Source organism: Mustela nivalis (genome assembly GCF_964662115.1).
Source record: "Mustela nivalis genome assembly, chromosome: 17".
NCBI classification, from domain to species: domain Eukaryota; kingdom Metazoa; phylum Chordata; class Mammalia; order Carnivora; family Mustelidae; genus Mustela; species Mustela nivalis.
Window position 1 is genome coordinate 11,016,080 of NC_139036.1, and position 19,111 is coordinate 11,035,190.

General features: G+C 46.4%; 2 protein-coding genes and 1 long non-coding RNA gene across 3 annotated transcripts in view; 1 reads left to right on the forward strand and 2 right to left on the reverse strand.

The window, feature by feature from the left end:
* TTC19 (tetratricopeptide repeat domain 19) overlaps window positions 1-3,546 on the reverse strand; it is a 30,650-nt gene extending 27,104 nt beyond the window's left edge. The window contains exons 1-4 of the mRNA XM_082705777.1: window positions 3,305-3,546; window positions 3,089-3,219; window positions 1,115-1,225; window positions 596-634 (exon numbers count right to left, since the gene is read on the reverse strand). Coding sequence (XP_082561903.1) covers window positions 596-634; window positions 1,115-1,225; window positions 3,089-3,219; window positions 3,305-3,488 — 465 coding nt within the window. The 5' untranslated portion in view covers window positions 3,489-3,546. The remainder of the gene's footprint in view (window positions 1-595; window positions 635-1,114; window positions 1,226-3,088; window positions 3,220-3,304) is intronic.
* An 81-nt stretch (window positions 3,547-3,627) lies between these two features.
* On the forward strand, window positions 3,628-18,981 carry ZSWIM7 (zinc finger SWIM-type containing 7; the record flags this gene model as incomplete). The annotated part of the gene is made up of 4 exons (XM_082708519.1): window positions 3,628-3,833; window positions 11,594-11,696; window positions 15,899-16,003; window positions 17,501-18,981. Coding segments are annotated over 4 exons (540 nt in total), but the record flags the coding sequence as incomplete, so codon positions are not given.
* LOC309851057 lies at window positions 12,704-15,885 on the reverse strand. The gene is made up of 2 exons (XR_014304607.1): window positions 15,294-15,885; window positions 12,704-13,658 (listed from the first exon to the last, which is right to left on the reverse strand). It is a non-coding gene; the product is annotated as an uncharacterized lncRNA (long non-coding RNA).
* Window positions 18,982-19,111: the final 130 nt, after the last annotated feature.

The following is a 19,111-nucleotide window of genomic DNA, read 5'->3' on the forward strand; positions in this document are numbered from 1 at the left end:
TCTCTGCCTGCCTATCTGCCTACTCGTCATCTCTGTCAAATAAATAAATAAAATCTTTAAAAAAAAAAAAAAAAAAAAGGAAGAAAGATATTAACTTTTCATCTAAAGCTACTGTGGCAGAAGCTGCAAGCTATCCCCGAATTACTCACTCTCCCATCCTCTTAATTACAACATCTATTCAGTTATTTTTTTTACAAGTCAGCCTCCTTTGCAATTGGAACGGTCATATGAGGAAGTCTTGGCCAAGGGGTGCAGGTAGAAGGAACATGAACACTTTTTAAATCCTATTTTATAAGGAAGCTGCCTGCCTGCCCCTTCCTGGAGGCTAAGGGTGAGCCAGCTCACCCATGTGGACAAGAACACATATTATAAGGAAATCGACCTTGTGGACCACTTCATGGAACAGAGGTACCTACCGTTCTTCAGTGCACCGCTACCTCTGGAATGATGCATTTAAAGAAATACACCCTCTTATTTGAGTCACTCTATTTTGGGGTCTCCTTGTTACAGCAGCTGAGCTTGAATCCTTCCTAATAAGAGTTCCCTTGAAGCTAGTCCTTCACAAATTCAAAATACCACAAAGTGATTTACTTACATTTTCAAGCTGACCCCGTATAAATGCTAAGTTGGCCATCTGAAAGCAAATTACAAATTGTTTTTCAGTTTAGAGCACTGCATCCTTATTTCAAAACTTCTAAGCTAATGACTCCCTTTTGCTTTTACCCTCTGAATAAGAAAAAAAGAAAGTTCCAAGAAAAAGGTATTTAACTAATTTGCGAAAATCAAAGGACAGCAATTGTGTGAGTGTAAATAGTTGCACAGTCTTTGCGGATGATAAACCAACTTTGGCTCCATTCATCACTGGAAAAAAACAAATACTAATGACATTTATTTTTGGCCTGAGATTTAAACTTCATGTAAGTGAAGGGTAATAAAATGTTAGTACCTAAGGGTCATATAATAAAAATCGAAACCAAAAGAGAACGTAGTAAAAACAAAACCCAAAGAGCTTCACAACACCCTGAAGGTCAGGAGGGTAAATCAGGAGAGCGAACAACCCTTCTCTTACATCCACCCTTCACCATCAGTGGCTCAGACTGGTTAGAAGAGTTACCAAATCGTAAGTGTAAGTGATGGCCTTCTTGTTATCACTCTGATAGGCGAGACGAAGAGCGTCATGTAAAATCAGCTCAGCCTCTTCTGGCTCATCTTTCATGATGCTCAACTGAAAAAAGAAAACAAAGAAAGGAATAGAAAACGAAATGTAAAGAAAGCAGATGTATGTGCTACCACACAGAAGTGGGTACTGCCATACATCCCAATACACAGAAGACAGCTATCCACTCATTCATCAAATATGTACTGAATTACAGCTGTGCACCAGGCTTTATGTCTACAACGGTGAAAGGGAGATCCTCTTCCTTTGCAGCTATGTATCTGCAGCCACACGACAAAGTTCTGGCCAACAAATGCAGACACCAGGAATGTGAGTAATTTACTGCACCGTTTTCTAAGGAAGTTGCTTGTCTGACATCTTTTTTCCCCTCCTACATTCTAAAGGTAATCCTACAGGACAAATAAACTTAATTATAACTAATGATATAAACTATGAAGAAAAGCAATGGGAATTATAATAAGGGGTCCCCTCTAAATGTGAGACAGAGAAGCCCTCCGAGGAAGTCACACTTATACTGAGGCAGGAAGGATGAGAGTCAACCAGGAATCATGGGGGGAAAATGACCCAGAGAGCAGGGGATGAACAAAGGCCCAGCAGGCTGAAGAGGATTTTCCAGAACCATTCAAGAGATAAAAGGAAACATATGTGAAGGGCAGACTCGGTGAGCCAGAGACTTATTGCTAAATGGGTGGACAGGGCAGGGGTGGGGTAGGTCAGGCAGGCAGGGCCGTGCAGGCCACAGTTAAGAAGTTTGGATTTTATCATAAATACAGCGGGAAGTCACTCAAAATTGTTTAGGCGAATAAGTGGTATGATCCAATTTACATTTTTGGTTTTCTGACTTAAAAATTTTTTAAAGATTTATTTATTTTTAGAGAGTGTGCAGGTGGCGGGGGGGGGGGGGGTCCTCAAGCAGACTCCCCATGGAGTAGGGAGCTGGAAGTGGGGTTCGAACTCACAGTCCTGAGATCATAACCTGAGCTGAAACCAGGAGTTTGAGGCTTAACGGAGGGAGCCACCCAGGCGGCCCCCAGTTTACATTTCTCGCTGCTTCATGGAGAGTGTGGCAACAGGGCAGGCAAAACTACCAGACGGCAGGCTGTGACAATGTGGCCAGGATGACAGCAGAGGACACAGAGAAAAGGGCAGATGGATTCCAGAAATACTCTGGATTTGGTGGCAAGAGGAACTGTTGCTGGGCTGGAAGGGTACTGAGAGGCAGTGATAAGGTACCCGCGAGTTTTAAGACTGAGTAGGAGATTTCCAGAGGGGAAAAACTGGGTAGACAGTGGCAAGGGGAAGATGGTGAAGGGACGTGCTGGGGAGGCTTCTGAGATCAACAGTCAGGTGTGAGAGGCAGGTGAGGCCTCGAACTGGAGAGGGCATGTCAGTAGCACACTGCAGCAGGGGAATATAAATTTGGATGTCGTTAGCACTGAGGCGGCAGCAAGCCCGATGGCAGACAGGAGATAACCTGAGGACGACAAAATAGAAAAGAACGTGGAGAAGAGGAAGGCTTTAGCGAAAGAACAGAACCCAACTGTGCACAAGCAACACTCAGGTGCATTTTCTGGACGCCACATACGTGCCCGCTTCTCGACGCCAGCCCCTTCGGTCCTGCTGGCTCCCTGACAAAAGCAACTACATTTCCGCTCATTTTGCTTGGATAAAAAAGCGATGCCCGTGGTGCCCCCTCCATCTGCACTGGGGACTGCAGCGGTCTGACTGCAGGCTCTGGAGTCTGACAAGCCTGGATGGATGCCAACACCGCCCCCCCACCCCCAACCATGACCCATCGAATTCTGGGCAAGTCTACCCCCGGAGTCCCCCATCCAGCGTTCGGGAAGGTGGACCGAGCGCTGCGTACCCGCAGGGCCAACGAACGGGCCCCGCTCGCAAAGGCCGCCTCACCTTGGCTCTCTTCAGCAGCTGGATGATCTCGGCCTCGGTCTCGTCCGCCGCGCCCTCGGCGGCGGCCCCACCCGCTCCCTGCCGCTCCTCCTGCTCGTCTGCCGCAGCGGGCCTCGAGAACCAGGCGAGCGCTGCGGGAAGGGGCTCTGAGGTCACCGGGCCCGGCCTGCGCCCCGGTCCCCGCCCGGCCGGCCCCGCCCGGCCCGCGCCCCTCACCTGCCAGCAGCGGCAGCAGGCCCGGGCCTCCGCCGCGCGGCGCGACTCGGAATGCCGGCACCGCCACCTCAGGCGCCCGGCCCCCCGCGGGCCCCGGGAGCAGGCGCGCCGAGCAGGTCCGGCACCGCCGCCCCGCGGCCCGCAGGAGGCCTCGGCCCAGGCTCGGGCTCAGGAGCCGGTACATGCTCGCGCGGCGTCCTCGGCGCACTGCAGGCCCGGCCGGGTCCCAGGACGGCCCGCCCCCAACGCCGAGCGCCCGCCGGATTGGTCGGGCCGCGAGATGGGAGGAGGCGGCGTCGTGGCTGCCCGCATGCGCGTGACGCGCGCCGACGTCCCTGCGCCTCGCCCCGCCCCCGGCCGACGGCGGGAATTCTCCCCAGAGCCGTCGGAGCCTCGCACCTCCTGGGCTTTCCGGGGAGGCTAAGTGCCTGGGACGCCATGGCCGTCGCCTTGCCCGGAGCCACGTTGCCCGCTGTCGTCGAGGAGCTCCTGAGCGAAATGGCCGCGGCGGTGCAGGAGAACGCGCGAAGTACGGGCCGGAGGGCGTGCGTAGCTGCGCTGTGGGCGGTGGACCTGGCCAGGCCCGTGGGGAGGCGAGGGGCGGAGTTCGCTGGGCCTGCGGGGCGCCGGGTTGGGAGCGCTGACCCCGCTCTCTGCTCTCTTCGTCCTGGCCTCTTCGGGCATTTTTCTCCTATGGCTCTATTCTCAAACCCCAGTTCGTTAAAAAAAAAAAAAAAAAAAAAAGGAAAGAAAGAAAGAAAAAGAAAAGAAAAACAAGAAAAGGAAAGCCGGATTTGTGTAGAGAGCAGGCAGTGGTCCCAGTAGGCGGGCGGGGCCCCAGGGAGAGAAGGGCTGGGCGCTGCCGTGAGACCCGCGAGAAGGGGCCTCGGACCAGGAGGGCTCAAGGGACGGGAGGGGAGGCGAAGTTTTGAATTTTTAAGCTTGCCTGCGGTCTTTTTCTCCCCCCCTCCAAATCTTTAATCTTCGCGTACACTGTGTACGCCAGATAAATATTTCAGAAGCACGAAACGCAAACGCATATGCAAAGATTGGAGTGAATAGGGATATTGTGAGAGTACCTGTTTTTTTTTTTTTTTTCTCTGACCAGCAGAGGATGCTCTGTGACTGTTGCTTACGAAAATCACCCAGGTGATTTTAGATGATAATTCTAAACAAAACGCATCGACCAGTTAGAAATACTCAATCACTGTAAAAAACGGCCACTTAGGGGCGCCTGGGTGGCTCAGTGAGTTAAAGCCTCTGCCTTCGGCTCAGGTCATGATCCCAGCGTCCTGGGATTGAGCCCCGCATCAGGCTCTCTGCTCAGCGGGGAGCCTGCTTCCTCCTCTCTCTGCCTGCTTCTCTGCCTGCTTGTGATTTCTCTCTCTGTCAAATAAGTAAAATCTTTAAAAACAAAACAAAACAAAACAAAAAAACGGCCACTTAATAGTGCAGACCTCAAAACTGCCGCTTTTTCACTTGGATGGCTTTTGTTTTAAAAGGACTGCACTTTGAAAGGGTTTATCTTGAGGTCCCGTGTTTAAAGGATTGAGAAAAGTAGTCCATACTGACACAAGCATGTTTAAAAGATTGGGCCAGCCACGTATTCAAATATGTTCAGATCCCCAAAAAGGATAGGGGAAGAAAACAGTCTTGTTAGCTGAAACAGTGGTTGCCAAAAGTGGGCTCTGTCTGGATGGGTTAATCCATACACTGCACACTCTTAGCTCATGGCTCAGGCAGAGGGACCACTGCCATTGATTGGTGTTTATTTCCAGCAGAACCGTCTCCTGTTATTTTAAAATATTTGTTGTACATAGTGATACACCTATTCCTGATCCCCTATCCTTCAGTGATAATATTTTTAGATTGAGATTCTGAGTTTATGCTTGTATGATGATGTGATAGCAAATCACAGCTGGGCCACGTAGGAAGCTATGTTTACTTTTCCTTTCCTGTGTAACTTTTTGTTTTCCCAAGAATTACAACTTTTCTGGTTGTGTTTGTATGTGTTTTAGTTTTCTTTTTTAAAAATATACGTACAGGGACGCCTGGGTGGCTCAGTTGGTTGGACGACTGCCTTCGTCTCAGGTCATGATCCTGGGACCAGGATCGAGTCCCGCATCAGGCTCCCAGCCCCACGGGGAGTCTGCTTCTCTCTCTGACCTTCTCCTCACTTATGCTCTCTCTCACTGTCTCTCTCTCAAATATATATATCATTAGTCTTAATGCAATTCACAACACTCACCATAGCACATACCCTCCTCAATGTCCATCATCCAGCCACCCTATGCCTCCCCTTCCACCCCACCCCCCTGGTTTCTTTAGTTGTCTATGTCTAAGTTTAGTTGTCTTTGTAATTCAATCTCAAATTCTTTACCCGTATTCTAAATCTCTACTGCAGGGGCACCTGGGTGGCTCAGTGGGTTAAGCCTTTGCCTTCGGCTCAGGTTGTGATCTCAGGGTCCTGGGATCAGGCCCTGCATTGGGCTCTCTGCTTGGCGGGGAGCCTGCTTCCCCCCTCTCTCTCTGCCTACTTGTGATCTCTCTCTCTGTCAAATAAATAGATAAAATCTTAAAAATAAATAAATAAATCTCTATCGCATATGTTCAGATGACTAAGATGTTTTGTATGAGTTTCATTCTCCTGTGGAAATCTCTCCTAGAACCTAGACTTGTTCTAATAGGGACTGACTGCCCTCCTAGCTAATTTCCTGCGATCTTCCTTCACCCTTATTATCCTAGGAATTCCTTTGCCTGTGTTGAGCAGTATGTTTAGTATACCTACAGTTTTCTTTTTCTGGGTTTACTATCTTATTTTATACAGCACATTCTCTAGTACCTTCCTGAAGAAGAGTACATGAAGTATACTTTTTGAAGCTTTACATGTCTAAAACATTTTTTCCAACCTCACCCTTAAATGATAGCTTGGCTAGGTATTGAATTATATGTTGGAAATAATATTTCTTCAGACATCTGAAAGCATTATATCACTTACCTTCTATCTCCTTAAACTTACTTTAAAAGTTTGTGTTATTTTAGCCACGCTCCCCCTGCCCCCAGCTTCATTTCCACCTCCAAAGCTATCTGGTGTCACCAATTTCTGAGGGTTTTCGGGGAAAGAAGGTAGTGGACTTTGGAGCATAAATGAGCTTATTGTTGTTTGGCTCTCTCCATTGCTAGCTTAGGATTCCGTTTCCTCAGGTCTTGTAAATTATTTTCCAGTATATCTTAGCTGTTTCTTCCTGCCCTTTTATCCTGAGGAGCTTATGCTTTTAAAGAAAAATTCTTTTATTATTGTTTAGTGGAGTATTTGGAAGGAGTAAAGTTAGATGCATAGACTTAATTCACCATCTTATACAAAAATCTTTTTGGTTATAGACTTTCAGTGATTTTTGTGTCTATGACCACTGGTTTAACATGATTAACTTTCTTCCCATTCATGTTTTACAGTTCCTGACGAGCATCTATTATCGTAAGTATATATCCTGTTATAGTTGGTTTTTTAAAAAAATCATTAACATGTTCTATTTAATTTTTTTTTTAAGATTCTTATTTATTTACTTACTTATTTAGAAAGCTGGGGGAGGGGCAGAGAGAGAGAAAGAGAATCCCAAGCAGGCTCCTTACTGGGTCCAGAGTCCGACAGAGGGCTGGATCCCATCACCCTGAGATCATGACCTGAGCCAAAATCAGGAGTCGAATGCTTAACCCACTGAGCCACCCAGATGCCCCAACCATTAATGTGTTTTGTTTTGTTCTTAAGATTTTATTTATCTTGTGTACGAGAGATCGTGCACAAGTGGGGGGAGAGTCAGGCAGAGAGACAAACAGGCTCCTTGCTGAGCAAGGAGCCCAATGAGGGATGTCCCAGGACCCTGAGATCAATGACCTGAGCAGAAGGCAGATACCCAACCAACTGAGCCACCCAGGCACCCACCATTAATGTGTTTTATTTTATCTTATTTTTTTAAGATTTTATTCATTTATTTATCAGAGGGGGGGGGAGAGAGCGAGCACAGGCAGACAGAATGGCAGGCAGAGGCAGAGGGAGAAGCAGGCTCCCCGCTGAGCAAGGAGCCCGATGTGGGACTCGATCCCAGGACGCTGGGATCATGACCTGAGCCGAAGGCAGCTGCTTAACCAACTGAGCTACCCAGGCGTCCCCATTAATGTGTTTTAAAAGCCAGATCCTTTCAACACCAACTCTTTATTTTTAAGAACTTTTTTTTTAAGATTTTATTTATTTATTTGACAGAGATCACAAGTAGACAGAGAGGCAGGCAGAGAGAAGGGGAAGCAGGTTCCCCGCTGAGCAGAGAGCCCAATGCAGGGCTCGATCCCAGGACCCAGAGATCCCAACCCGAACCGAAGGCAGGGGCTCAACCCACTGAGCCACCCAGGCGCCCCACCAACTCTTTATTTTTAAAAGTACTCTTACTAAGAACAATGTTTTCTTGACATTGTTAAAAATCTGTCCAAAGCCAATACCATTCTTGATAATACAAGGTATTCTTGTGTTGTCCTATTCCCCCCACCCCCTTTTTTTTTTTTTAACATTGTTGAAGTTGGGCTGCCTGGCTCAGCATCTGACTCTTGATTTGAGATTGCGTCATGATCCTGGGGTCCTGGGATTGAGCTTCACATTGGGCTCCCCACTAGGTGGGGAGTCTGCTTGTCTCCCTCTCCATCTGCCCCTCATCCTGCTCACGTGCTAGCACTCTCTCTCATAAATAAATAAGTTTTTAAAAAACAACAACAAAAAAATTGTTTTAGTAGTTGTAGTTGTTATACTGACACATGAAAAAGAAATTAGAAGCATGCCTATCTGTAAGGAAAGAGTTACCATTATTTGTAGATGATAGAAATGTTTAAAATCCAAGAGAATAAAGGTATTTTATTAAAGAGATTAAAAATTATTTTCCCTCAGGGGTGCCTGGGTGGCTCAGTGGGTTAAAGCCTCTGCCTTTGTCATAATCCCAGGGTCCTGGGATCGAGCCCCGCATTGGGCTCTCTGTTCCGCGGGGAGCCTGCTTCCTCCTCTCTCTCTGCTTGCCTCTCTGCCTACTTGTGATCTCTGTCAAATAAATAAATAAAATCTTTAAAAAAAAAATTATTTTCCCTCATACACAAAGTTCAAAAATATAGCTACAACAAAAAAGTGAAACCTACCTAGGAATGAGTAACATTTAATTGTGTATGCATTTGTATACCTAATGTTTAATAGTTTAGAAAGATATACACCAACCTATGCCAGTGATAATTTTAGAGGAAAGAAAAGAAAATTTAGATTTACAAAAGGTTTTAACATTTCTCTACTAAATTTTTTGTAGCGATTATTATTAGAAAATAAATTACTTCTAAAACAAAGAAAATGGGCAAATATAATAAAAATGTAAATTAGCAAAAACTTTGGGGAAAAGGGTAAATCTTCCTAGTGATCATAAGTATACAAATTAAAATAATGACACAACTTCCCATCTTTAAAACTGGCTACCACAAAAAAGATGTTGGTAAGAATGTCCCAGATGGGGGCGCCTGGGTGGCTTAGTGGGTTAAGCGTGCTCAGGACATGATTCAAGTCTCCTGGGATGGAGTCCCACATAGGGCTCTTTGCTGAGCAGGGAGCCTGCTTCTCCCTCTGCCCCTCCCTCCTGTGGATGCACTCTCACTCTCTCTCATTCTCTCAAATAAATAAAATCTTTAAAAAAAAAAAAAGAATGTCCCAGATGTTGCCAAGAACATGGAGAAAAGGGTAATTGATACCCTCCTGATAGAAGTGTCAACTGGAAACTAATCTGGCCACAGGCCATGGAGCTTTAAAACATGCACATGTTCTTTGGTTCACAAATTCCATTTATAAGAGTGTATCCCAAGGAAGTGCTCATGCATGTTCATCAAGATTTTACAGTGAGTATATTCATGCAGTATTGCTTATGGTAGCAAAAACAGAAACAGACCCACCTGGAAACAGTCTAGTGATTCACATTAGATTTAAGAAACTAATTATCTAAACACAGAGTTGGGGGAGAAGCAAGATAATTCATCTCTATAGTGGAACTCTTTGTAACCATTAAGAGTGAATAAAAAAATACTCAGGAGGGTGTTCACCATAAATTATAAAGTTAAAAGACAGGCATAAAAATTCTTACTAGATTCATTTTTAAAGTTAATCGTGATTAATTGATAAAGTTATGACCAAATTTTATTTTTCTTTGCCCATAGATAATCTTCCAATTTAATGAAAAAATTTTAAATTCTTCCCATTCTATTATTTGTTGTATCAAGAGACTAAATTGTTGGAAAATGAAGAATGTGAACATTTTAATCTTGAAGATAGTAGCTCTACATGTTTTGTGTCAGATCACATGAGTTGTTTAAAACATTATCTTCTATTTTAGTTCAACTCATCCATTTTATTTTCCAGTTTATAAAAATAACTCCTGCTTATTAAAAAAAAAAAAAATGTTCTTGGTTGGGGCACCTGGTGGCTCAGTCAGTTAAACATCTGCCTTCAGCTTGGGTCAGGATCTGAGGATCCTGGGATTGAATCCTGCATTAGGCTCCCTCCTCAGCAGGGAGCCTGCTTCTCACTCTGCCTCTCACTCATGCTTTCTCTCTCAAATAAATAAAATACTAAAAAAAAAAAAAAAATGTTCTTGGAAGATAAAACATGAAAAGCATCAACAATCATACCACCCAGTGATAATCACTGTTACAGTTTGTGTTTGCCTTTTTTTAAGGTTTTATTTTGAGATCATGGATTTTTTTTAAACATTTTTTTTTAAGAATTTATTTATTTATTTGTCAGAGAGAGTGAGCACAGGCAGACAGAGAGGCAGGCAGAGGCAGAGGGAAAAGCAGGCTCCCTGCTGAGCAAGGAGCCCAATGTGGGACTCGATCCCAGGACCCTGGGATCTCGACCTGAGCTGAAGGCAGCTGCCTAACCAACTGAGCCACCCAGGCGTCCCAGAGATCATGGATTTTCTTAAAAAAAAAATTCTAACATGGGGTGCCTGGGTGGCTTAGTTGTTAAGCGTCTGCCTTCGGCTCATAATCTCAGGGTCCTGGGATTGAGCCCCGCCAGGGGCTCCCTACTCAGCGGGAAGCCTGCTTCTTCCTCTCCCACTCCCCGTGCTTGTGTTCCCTCCCTTGCTGTCTGTCTCTCTGTCACATAAATAATCTTTTTTAAAAAACTTTTTTTAAACATGATCGAGAGTTTCTAAATACCTAATTTTGTACCCAATCTTTCTCACCTATCATAAGAATTTACCCACATTTTGGGGGGATTTTTTCTGATCTGTCATTTAAAGGTGGATAGCCTTTATTACTAATACAAAAAGTACAAATGACTACCCATCAGATGCTCAACATGAAAGTCTGATAATACTCATATTGGTTAGGATGTGGGGAAACTCGAACTCATGAAGTGCTGGTGGGACTGTGGTTCCCACTGTGGAAAGCTATTAGCAACACCTATGAAAGCTGAAAAATGGGGGCGCCTGGCTGGCTCAGTGGGCTAAAGCCTCTGCCTTCTGCTCAGGTCATGCATGATACCTGGGTCCTGGGATCGAGTCCTGCATCAGGTTCTCTGCTCAGTAGAGCCTGCTTCCCTTCCTCTCTCTCTGCCTGCCTCTCTGCCTAATTGTGATCTCTGTCTGTCAAATAAATAAATAAAATCTTTAAAAAAAAAAAAAAAGATGAAAAATGCACACATCCTAGGGTTCAGCAAGTCTAATATAAGCAGGAAGAATTCCCACCTAAGTGCATCAGGGACATGTACAGGGATAACTGAGTATTATTTATAATGTAGAACAGAAACGGAATGCCTATCAGCGTTCTTAAAAAATAAAATACATCTACACACAGTGGAATGTTACTCAGAAATTAAAAATACATATGTCAACATGCATCATTTTCAAAAGCACAGTGAATAAATATCTTTGTGTTCTAAAACTTATGAAACAAGATCACACACAGGTGCGTGTATGCGCATGTGCTGTGTATACGTATTCAGTGTACTTTGTCAAATACGATAGAAAAACATTAACAGGTAGGAAACCAGTGCAATTGGGAAGAACAGGAAGCAGTATGATGTGTAAACGGGACTTTTTCCATAAACATGTTAGCATTCTAGGGGGGTTAACATTATATGGGTTTTTGCTGTATTGTCTTTTTTCCCCAAATTAAAATGAGTTTTTTTTTTAAATGCCAAAGGTGATCCCTTGGGTTAAGTTCCTATGGTGACTGGGAGTGGGCGTCTAACGTGAAAACTTCTCTGTTTCCCAGGCTGAAGTTCATCTTTGGCTCATCCGCCGTCCAGGCTTTGGACCTCGTGGACCGACAGTCCGTCACCTTAATCTCATCACCTAGTGGGAGGCGTGTTTACCAGGTAGAAATCTAGAGGTGGGGATCAGGTCAACAAGGAAACACCCCTGACGACCAAATGTTTTCAAGAATCCCAGTATACCCTGGCTAATAAAAGCAAATGACCCAACTTCAGAAAAATCAGTGTATTAGTAATGAAGATAAGCTAACTAAGACCTCCTAACCCAACCTGGTAGCAATGTATGGAACCGGCAGTGACGCAGAGCAGCTGTTTTTTAAGTCTAATGGCTTGGAGTTGAGTTTTGCTTCCTTGTGTTGATAACAGGCACTTTTCTCCCAAAAGCTGTGTTGATACTTCCACCTTGTTCCTTATCTCTTGCCTACAAGCAAAAGCCAGAATGCATTTTGAGGTCCTTCTGCATGCTCAGATTCATCTACCAGCAGTGTTCTTTCAGAACTGCTGCTGGCAGACTACGCTCCAGGCAGATTGTCTACCTGGACTGTAGTTTTGTCCTCTAGAATTTAATATGCGTAGATCTGTAAAGTAATAGCCTCTTATCAGAGACTCTGAGAGACTCAGATTTCCATGTGTTGTTGATAATCCTCCCCAACCCTCCAAGCCCAAGTAGGTATTATCTTGCAGGAAACTGAGATGCAAAAAAGTAAACTCATGTCTGGCCGCTGGGGTTTGTAACTGCTGTCCCACACTGCCTATCTATGAACAGTGGGCCACACCCCAACCCATTCCCACTCCCCCGCACCACAGCCTAGTTATATAAGACAAGGCTAAGTGTTGTGGGATTGAGGGAGGGGAATCTTGTGAATGAAATAAAAATACGGGCAGTGTTCTCCCAAAATTTTGAGTCTGGGGGCACCTGGCTGGCTCAGTTGGTAGAGGGCATGACTCTTGATCTCGGGGTTGTAGGTTCAAGGTCCATGTTGGGTATAGAGATTACTTGAAAATAAAATATTTTAAAAATTGTGTATGTGTGTATCTGGCTTGGAAGGAGTAAAGAAGCCATCAGCTCTAGTATGTCATCTAGGTCTTGCTGAAAATGAGGAAATAGGAAGTTTTTCAGCATTTGGATTCTGGTTTATTTACGATGAACTTCTCAGAGCTAAGACCATGTCCATTAATTCCTAGAGAGGGAGCAAAGCCTCCTTGGGCAAATAGGTGCCTTTGCTTAGTGAATTAGCGGGCTGTTCCACATTGTAGCGTAACTTAACCCATCTGGCAAAGTCTTCATCCGTTTCTTCATTCAGGAAAATGGGGTAGTTAATGTTGAGTGCCGGAGTTAACACTGCATTTACGTAAAAGAAGCTACCTGTTAGAATTTTGTCAGGGTGAACTCCCAGATTAATAAAGCTATTAAATGATATTGTACCTGACGAGGTATTTCCATTTTACCTCTTAGTGTTTTTATTTGGCGTTTCTAGGGAGCTAAAATACCCGGAACAGGAAGGGCCCTTGAGTTTTTCCCACATCTTTTAGTTTCAGATTTTTTTGTCTTCATTCCAGTTTTAGCACAACACTTGACCTGTGCAAACAGACTTCTAACTGCCCTCCAGTTCTAAGATCTAGTCATTAGTTAAAATCTTAAAAGGTTTTGTTTGAAATATTTCAATTGTTGTTGACTTTTTGTTGTTCCCAAGATTGCCACTTGTTTAACTTTCATCATTCCCATCCTATATTCTATTACATTGCTTTATTCGTCATAAAAACGCAAACTTCCTAGTACTGTGACTTTCAGCTTGGACTTTGAATTAAATGAGGCTGTAGAACTCTTATATACACTCTCAAATTAACCTTAATGGTCTCATCATACATTAAGATAGTCCAAATTTGGCTTAAGAGGTTGTCTGAGATGATAAAAGTTGAGTCAGACACTGTCTGACCCCCTCCCCCCCAAGCTGATCATCTTCCTGTAGGTCACGCTATGGGACTGTTACTGTCTTCCAGACACAGCAGAGTCGTCACTGTGCTGTTGTCACCTGAGTTGCTTGTCTGTAGAATTTCTGGGGTCACCTAGAGAGAGGGATGCATCAGTCAGGAGAACCTAAGTTAGGAGGGGGCAGCCATGACTCCCAAATGTCAAAGGCTTCCAGAAACAAAGCTGTATGTCTCAGTCCTGCTTCCCATCCTTTCCGAGTTGACTGTCATCCACTCCAGAACGTCTTTACTCAGGGATCCGCATCAGCGCAGCAGCCCTTCTCTGGAGTATTATGGGTCTCACAGCAGAGAGGAAGAGGATGTGGTCGGTTCCAGTTTGTTTCCGCGTGGCTACACCCATCTTCCCCGCTAAAGCAGGTCACACAGCCAGCCAGTATTTAATAGGGCAGCAATGTATGATCTCTCAGAGGCACCGAGCACAGGGCAAAACAGATCATACAGCTGAGCACTGGGATGGCTCCTGAGAGGCTGGCGGCAGCCGTAAAACAGACTGTGCTTGTGAGCAGACAACCGTCCAGGTGGGTCGTACTCCTTAGAAGCTGCTGGAACCACAGCTGACTTCCCCCAAGGGAGGCTCCTAGGAGTCTACTCACGGCTTCCGTTTCCTATTACCCAGATATTTCTTTTTTAAAAGCTCTCTCCTTCTGGGGATAAACCTTGCAGACTGTGAATGGGAGAAGTGGGGGCAGAAGCGGGGGCAGCTCTGGGAGGGGAGGGCATTTTTCCATTGAAGGCTGAAGCCACTGAGTTAGATGATCCCTGAGGTCAATTTCCAGTTGTAATCCTTTCTAACTCAGATTTTTGACTGATTACTGGGTTCATTAGTCATCCGATGGCTAGATAAGGAAGAAGCAAATTCACAATTTACTATCTCTGGACAGTGTTTACTGCCTCAGGCAGTTGAACATTGTACTTTTAGTCTTAGCCAGCCCCTGACAGGATCAGGCAAGGGAGCCTCTGTAGACTCTCTCCCCTTCCCTAAGTCGCCTGGCATCGGTTTGGCACAGTCCAGAGTATTCTGAAGGATTGGAGACCCACAAGAAGAAGCCGGACAATGATTCAAGTCATTATAGAATTCCAGAGGCTTATGCCTGCTTAAATTTACACCTAGAGAGAAGAGGTAGAGGAAAGGAAGGAATCTAACATTTTATCCATTGGTAATGGTTCGGAGACCCAAGAATTGTTCACATCACTGCTGGATGTTGGGTTTTTCCCAGGATGAAGTGGAAAACAGTCTGGTTTCAGACTGTCATCACTTTGACAAACACAATGCTGGAACTCTGGTCTTCCGTTGTGGCCTTCCCAGTGGCTTTATTCTTTGCTGGGGAGGAAGAGGGGAGATTTTCAGGAGTGCTGACTCTTTTGTGGGGGGGTGGGGGGTCCTGGGCTTTTCATTTCAATCTCCCCATCTCAGAGCCTAAAACTAATTTGAAAGCCGTGGGGCAAATTCCTAAGTGGCAGGTCATGGTAAAATATTCCTTAGGATGTTTCTACTTCCTTGGATACTCATTATACACTTCAGGCCCTGGACATTTTTGGTTTGGGCTGCTTAGAGGTGGAGAGATGTCCACGAGCGATTTCTCCAGAAGGTTTGTCCATTCATGCCACAGACACATCATAATTTCCCTGTACCCCTGTCTGCTTCTGTCCCCCCACTACCAACAAGGTAGTCTGTTCCCGGACTAGGCCTCTCACCAGCCCCTCAAGTACCTGCATCCTCCTTCCATCCTGCCGGGTGAATAGGCAGTTCCAGGCTTGCCTCATTCGGAGACGTCCACCCTGGCCGCTGAGTCATCCCTTTTGCAAGATTCTTTGCTTTGTTTGTTCTCCCTGCTCTCAAATGTTTTTTAAGAGCCCTTTCCTTCTTCTGAACACCCGTCTTCCTGTTCCTGCCGCACTGCTCACCGGTTTTCACACTTGGTTTGGGTATGTGGCGGAAGCTTTAGAAACGCTCACACCTACTGTGAGATACAAAAGGTGAAGAAACAGCAAAGAGTTTGGAGGGGACCGGTTCCTCTTCCTCTCTCCAGGCAGCCCATGGAGCTGGCTCTCTAAACCGCTAGGGAGAGGACTAAGGCCCTTTATACAGGAGGTTTAGCTGGTCTGAAACTCCAGTTTTGCTTTATCTTCATACAGCAGAGCCCCGAGTCTGCACACAGGGAAGTGGGGTCTCCCCTTTTGGGTCAGACATTTTTGCAGTTCCCAGCGCGATTTGCAGGGCAACCTGGAGTCCTCAGATGGATAAACTTAAGGGAAGGGAGCCGTTGTCCGGCACACCTCTCTGAGTCTGATTTCATCTGTCCTTTTCCTTCTAGGTACTTGGAAGTTCTGGTAAAACATACACGTGTCTGGCTTCTTGTCATTACTGCTCGTGTCCTGCCTTTGCCTTCTCAGTGCTGCGGAAGAGTGACAGCCTGCTGGTGAGGAGGGGAAGGCTCTTCCCTTTCTGGGCAGATTAGCAAGTTCTTGGCCCTTACCGTGTAGCTTAAGAGTTGTACAAAAGAGGAAATTTTTTTTAATTTAAGATTTTATTTACTTATTGGAGAGAGAGAGAGAGAGAGCGCACGCACACAAAAGCTGGGTTGAAGGGCAGGGGGGAAGCGGGCTCCATGCTGAGCGGGGAGCCCAGTGCAAGGCTTGATCCCAGGATCCCGAGATCATGACCTGAGCGGAAGGCAGACGCTCAGCTCAACCCACTGAGCCAACCAGGTGCCCCCAAAACAGACACTTTTACCATGTATTGAAACAAATGGCTGATTGTCCTTGCTTGCAAATAGTCATCTCTTTGGGAGATGTAGTGTCATTTTTAGATCTATATCCGTTACCCAGTGTTTTATTTAAAAGGTCACAGATGAAGCTTTGGGGAGGGCAACAAGGTAATCTCAAAAGCTGGCTCTGGGGAATTAGCCCAATATAAACAGAAGCTAAACTGGTCGTTAGCGAGTCTGTGTGTCCCCTGCTGCAGCTATGACGTGTTCCTTTCCACTGCTCATCGGACGGCCTGGCAGTGAGCCATGCTGGCCTCGCACGCGAGGCAGGAGAGCACGTGGAGACTTTTGCCCACTTCACAGGCGCCCAGAACGTCAAGCAGGAGCAAGACATACTCCCGTAACTCCTTATTTCCGAGGAGAAAGCACTACCCACCTGAGAGCAGGTAGCTATTTTGTAAGACCTGCCAGGGAAAATTACAGTACCTGCTCCACGCTTCCCCTTTCTCTCTCACAGTTAAGCTGGTAAACATCCTGGGCACGGGGGCGGCTGGTTGCGCATCTCGTCATTAAAAGACCAGCTTCACAGCTGGTGTGTCATAGGTGTGCTCTGCCCGAGAAGACCCAGGATCAGACCTGCGGACCCTTCAGTATTTGAAGCTGAGAGTGTTCTGTGACAGAAGGTCCCGCATGTCCCCAGAGGTGTGTCTAGGCTGCTACAGGGGAGGGTTCCACTACCCTCCAGCACGTCCCCCGTAGGGCAGTGCGCAGTGAAGGGAGACCACAGACTATTTGCGTGGGTAGAATGGGGCTGAGGCCTGTCCTCATGGGCTGGCGGACAGATTTCAATGAGCTCATCTGCGAGAAGCACCGAGCAACACAGCAGATCAGGTTATGTTCAGCATCGCCGTCAAGAGTGTTCTGAAGGCTGGAAGAAGGCAGCAGGGCGGAAGATGAGGAGGGGCCTCTCTTGGTTCTCACTGTGGATTATAAACCCTGTGCCAGTCCCAAAACAACAGGCAAAGTAAAACTTCCTTTATCCCCTCGGATTTCTAGAAGGAACACATCGTGTCCCCCTCAGCTGCACTTTTTAGGCAGTGAGTCTGTAACGTCTGAGCCCCACTCCCTTCCCAGTAAGTGCAGCAAGCGGTCCTGGTCAGCGTCAGCCCTGCCCATGCGTGTCTAACAGGTTTCTGTCTTGTGTTCCAGTGCAAGCATCTCCTGGCGATTTATCTTAGTCAGGTGATGGGAACCTGTCGACAGCTAAAGGTCTCTGACAAGCAACTGACTGACCTATTATTCGTGAAGAAGAAACAAGCAGTACAGAAGGTATAGACGCTGCTATCTTGTAGGCATGGTTATCTTTCAAAACAGGAGTCCCACCCAGAAACACATTTAACCTACCAAGCTTCGCACGGAAGAGAGGTGAAATAGATCTTCTGGAGACTTCTTGCCACTGCCTCTGTTCCCTCACGGCCAAGAGACTATGAGGTGCAAGCCAGGATGTGCGTGTGCTTTGAAGCCCTACAATTTTCTCCTGAAAAACCTGAGCCTCATGGGTCAGTTTCCTAGCCGAAGCAAGCCTCTGACCCAAACAAAGCTAAATACCATGTCCTGCCTGCAGTTAGATGTTTAAAAAAAAATTTTTTTTAATTTATTTGAAAGAGAGAGATGGCACAAGCTGGGGGGTGGCAGGCAGAGGGAGAAGCCGGCGAGCAGGCAGCCCAATTCGGACTCAATCCCAGGACCCGGGAATCATGACCTGAGCTGAAGGCAGACGCTTCACCGGCTAAGCATCCCGGGCGCCCAGTTAGAGTCTTAAGTCCCTGAAATCCTAGTAATTTTTAAGAGGCTAGAATAGTAAACGACACTGGTCAGGTGAAGTTTAGATGGGTGTTCCTCCCTTTCCCGGGACCCAGGAGTTTGTCTGCAGTAAAGCAGAGCAGAGCAGAGACATGGAGAAGCGCAGGCATACCAGAAGCCTCCACAGCTCTCATTTCTGGGAGCTGCAGCCAGTTTGCGGAGCCGGGGCCGGAGCAAGCACTGACTGTTTAGACGGCGGTGCCGTCGGCGAGGGAAGGGGTGGTTTGCTCTGCCTGCACTGCAGAGCCCTGCACCGGGCCAAAGGAAGGAAGGGGCTAAACGTCCCGCCCTGAAGGAAGCCCAGAAACTACTAGGGGCTTCCAGTCTGAAGAAGAAAAACGCCCGAGAACTACCAAGAGACATGTTTTAGAGGAGAGAAATGGAACTCGATTGGACCTGGACAGAGTGAAGGAGCTGTGACAGTGACAGTGAAAATGAGACCGCGTGCAGCCAGGAGACTTAGCAAAGCTGTTCCCAGCCGGAGCGGGAGCCTGGAGGGCCACGAACGCTCTGGCTCCGCGGGGGCTCGTAAATCTGCAGTGTCCTCGCTCTCCTGGGTTTACTGCAGAAGGAAATGCAGCCGCGAACAAACAGAAGAAACATCTTACAGCCCAGGGAACGCCCGGCCCTGGAGACGTGCGGCGCCAGGCGAGCACAGGATGGGAAAGGGTGCGGGTGGCACGGTGGGGGTGGGGGGAGAGAGCCCTTTGTTGCCGCAGATAAAACCTGTCAAGACTCGGCTCCTTGGGAAACTTGAGCTGGGTATGAACTTCTCCTTTTAAGCAGCCTTCACAATAAGGGAAAGGATGTGGGTGCAGCATGCTAAACTTGTTGTGAAGTTTTATTTTTATCTCTTGTAATAGAGGTACATGGATGTAGGATTTTTACTTATTCACATTTTCACACTTGGGCTCCAGGGACGTGGCCAGACTGCAGCCTGGTGGGGATACACGTGAC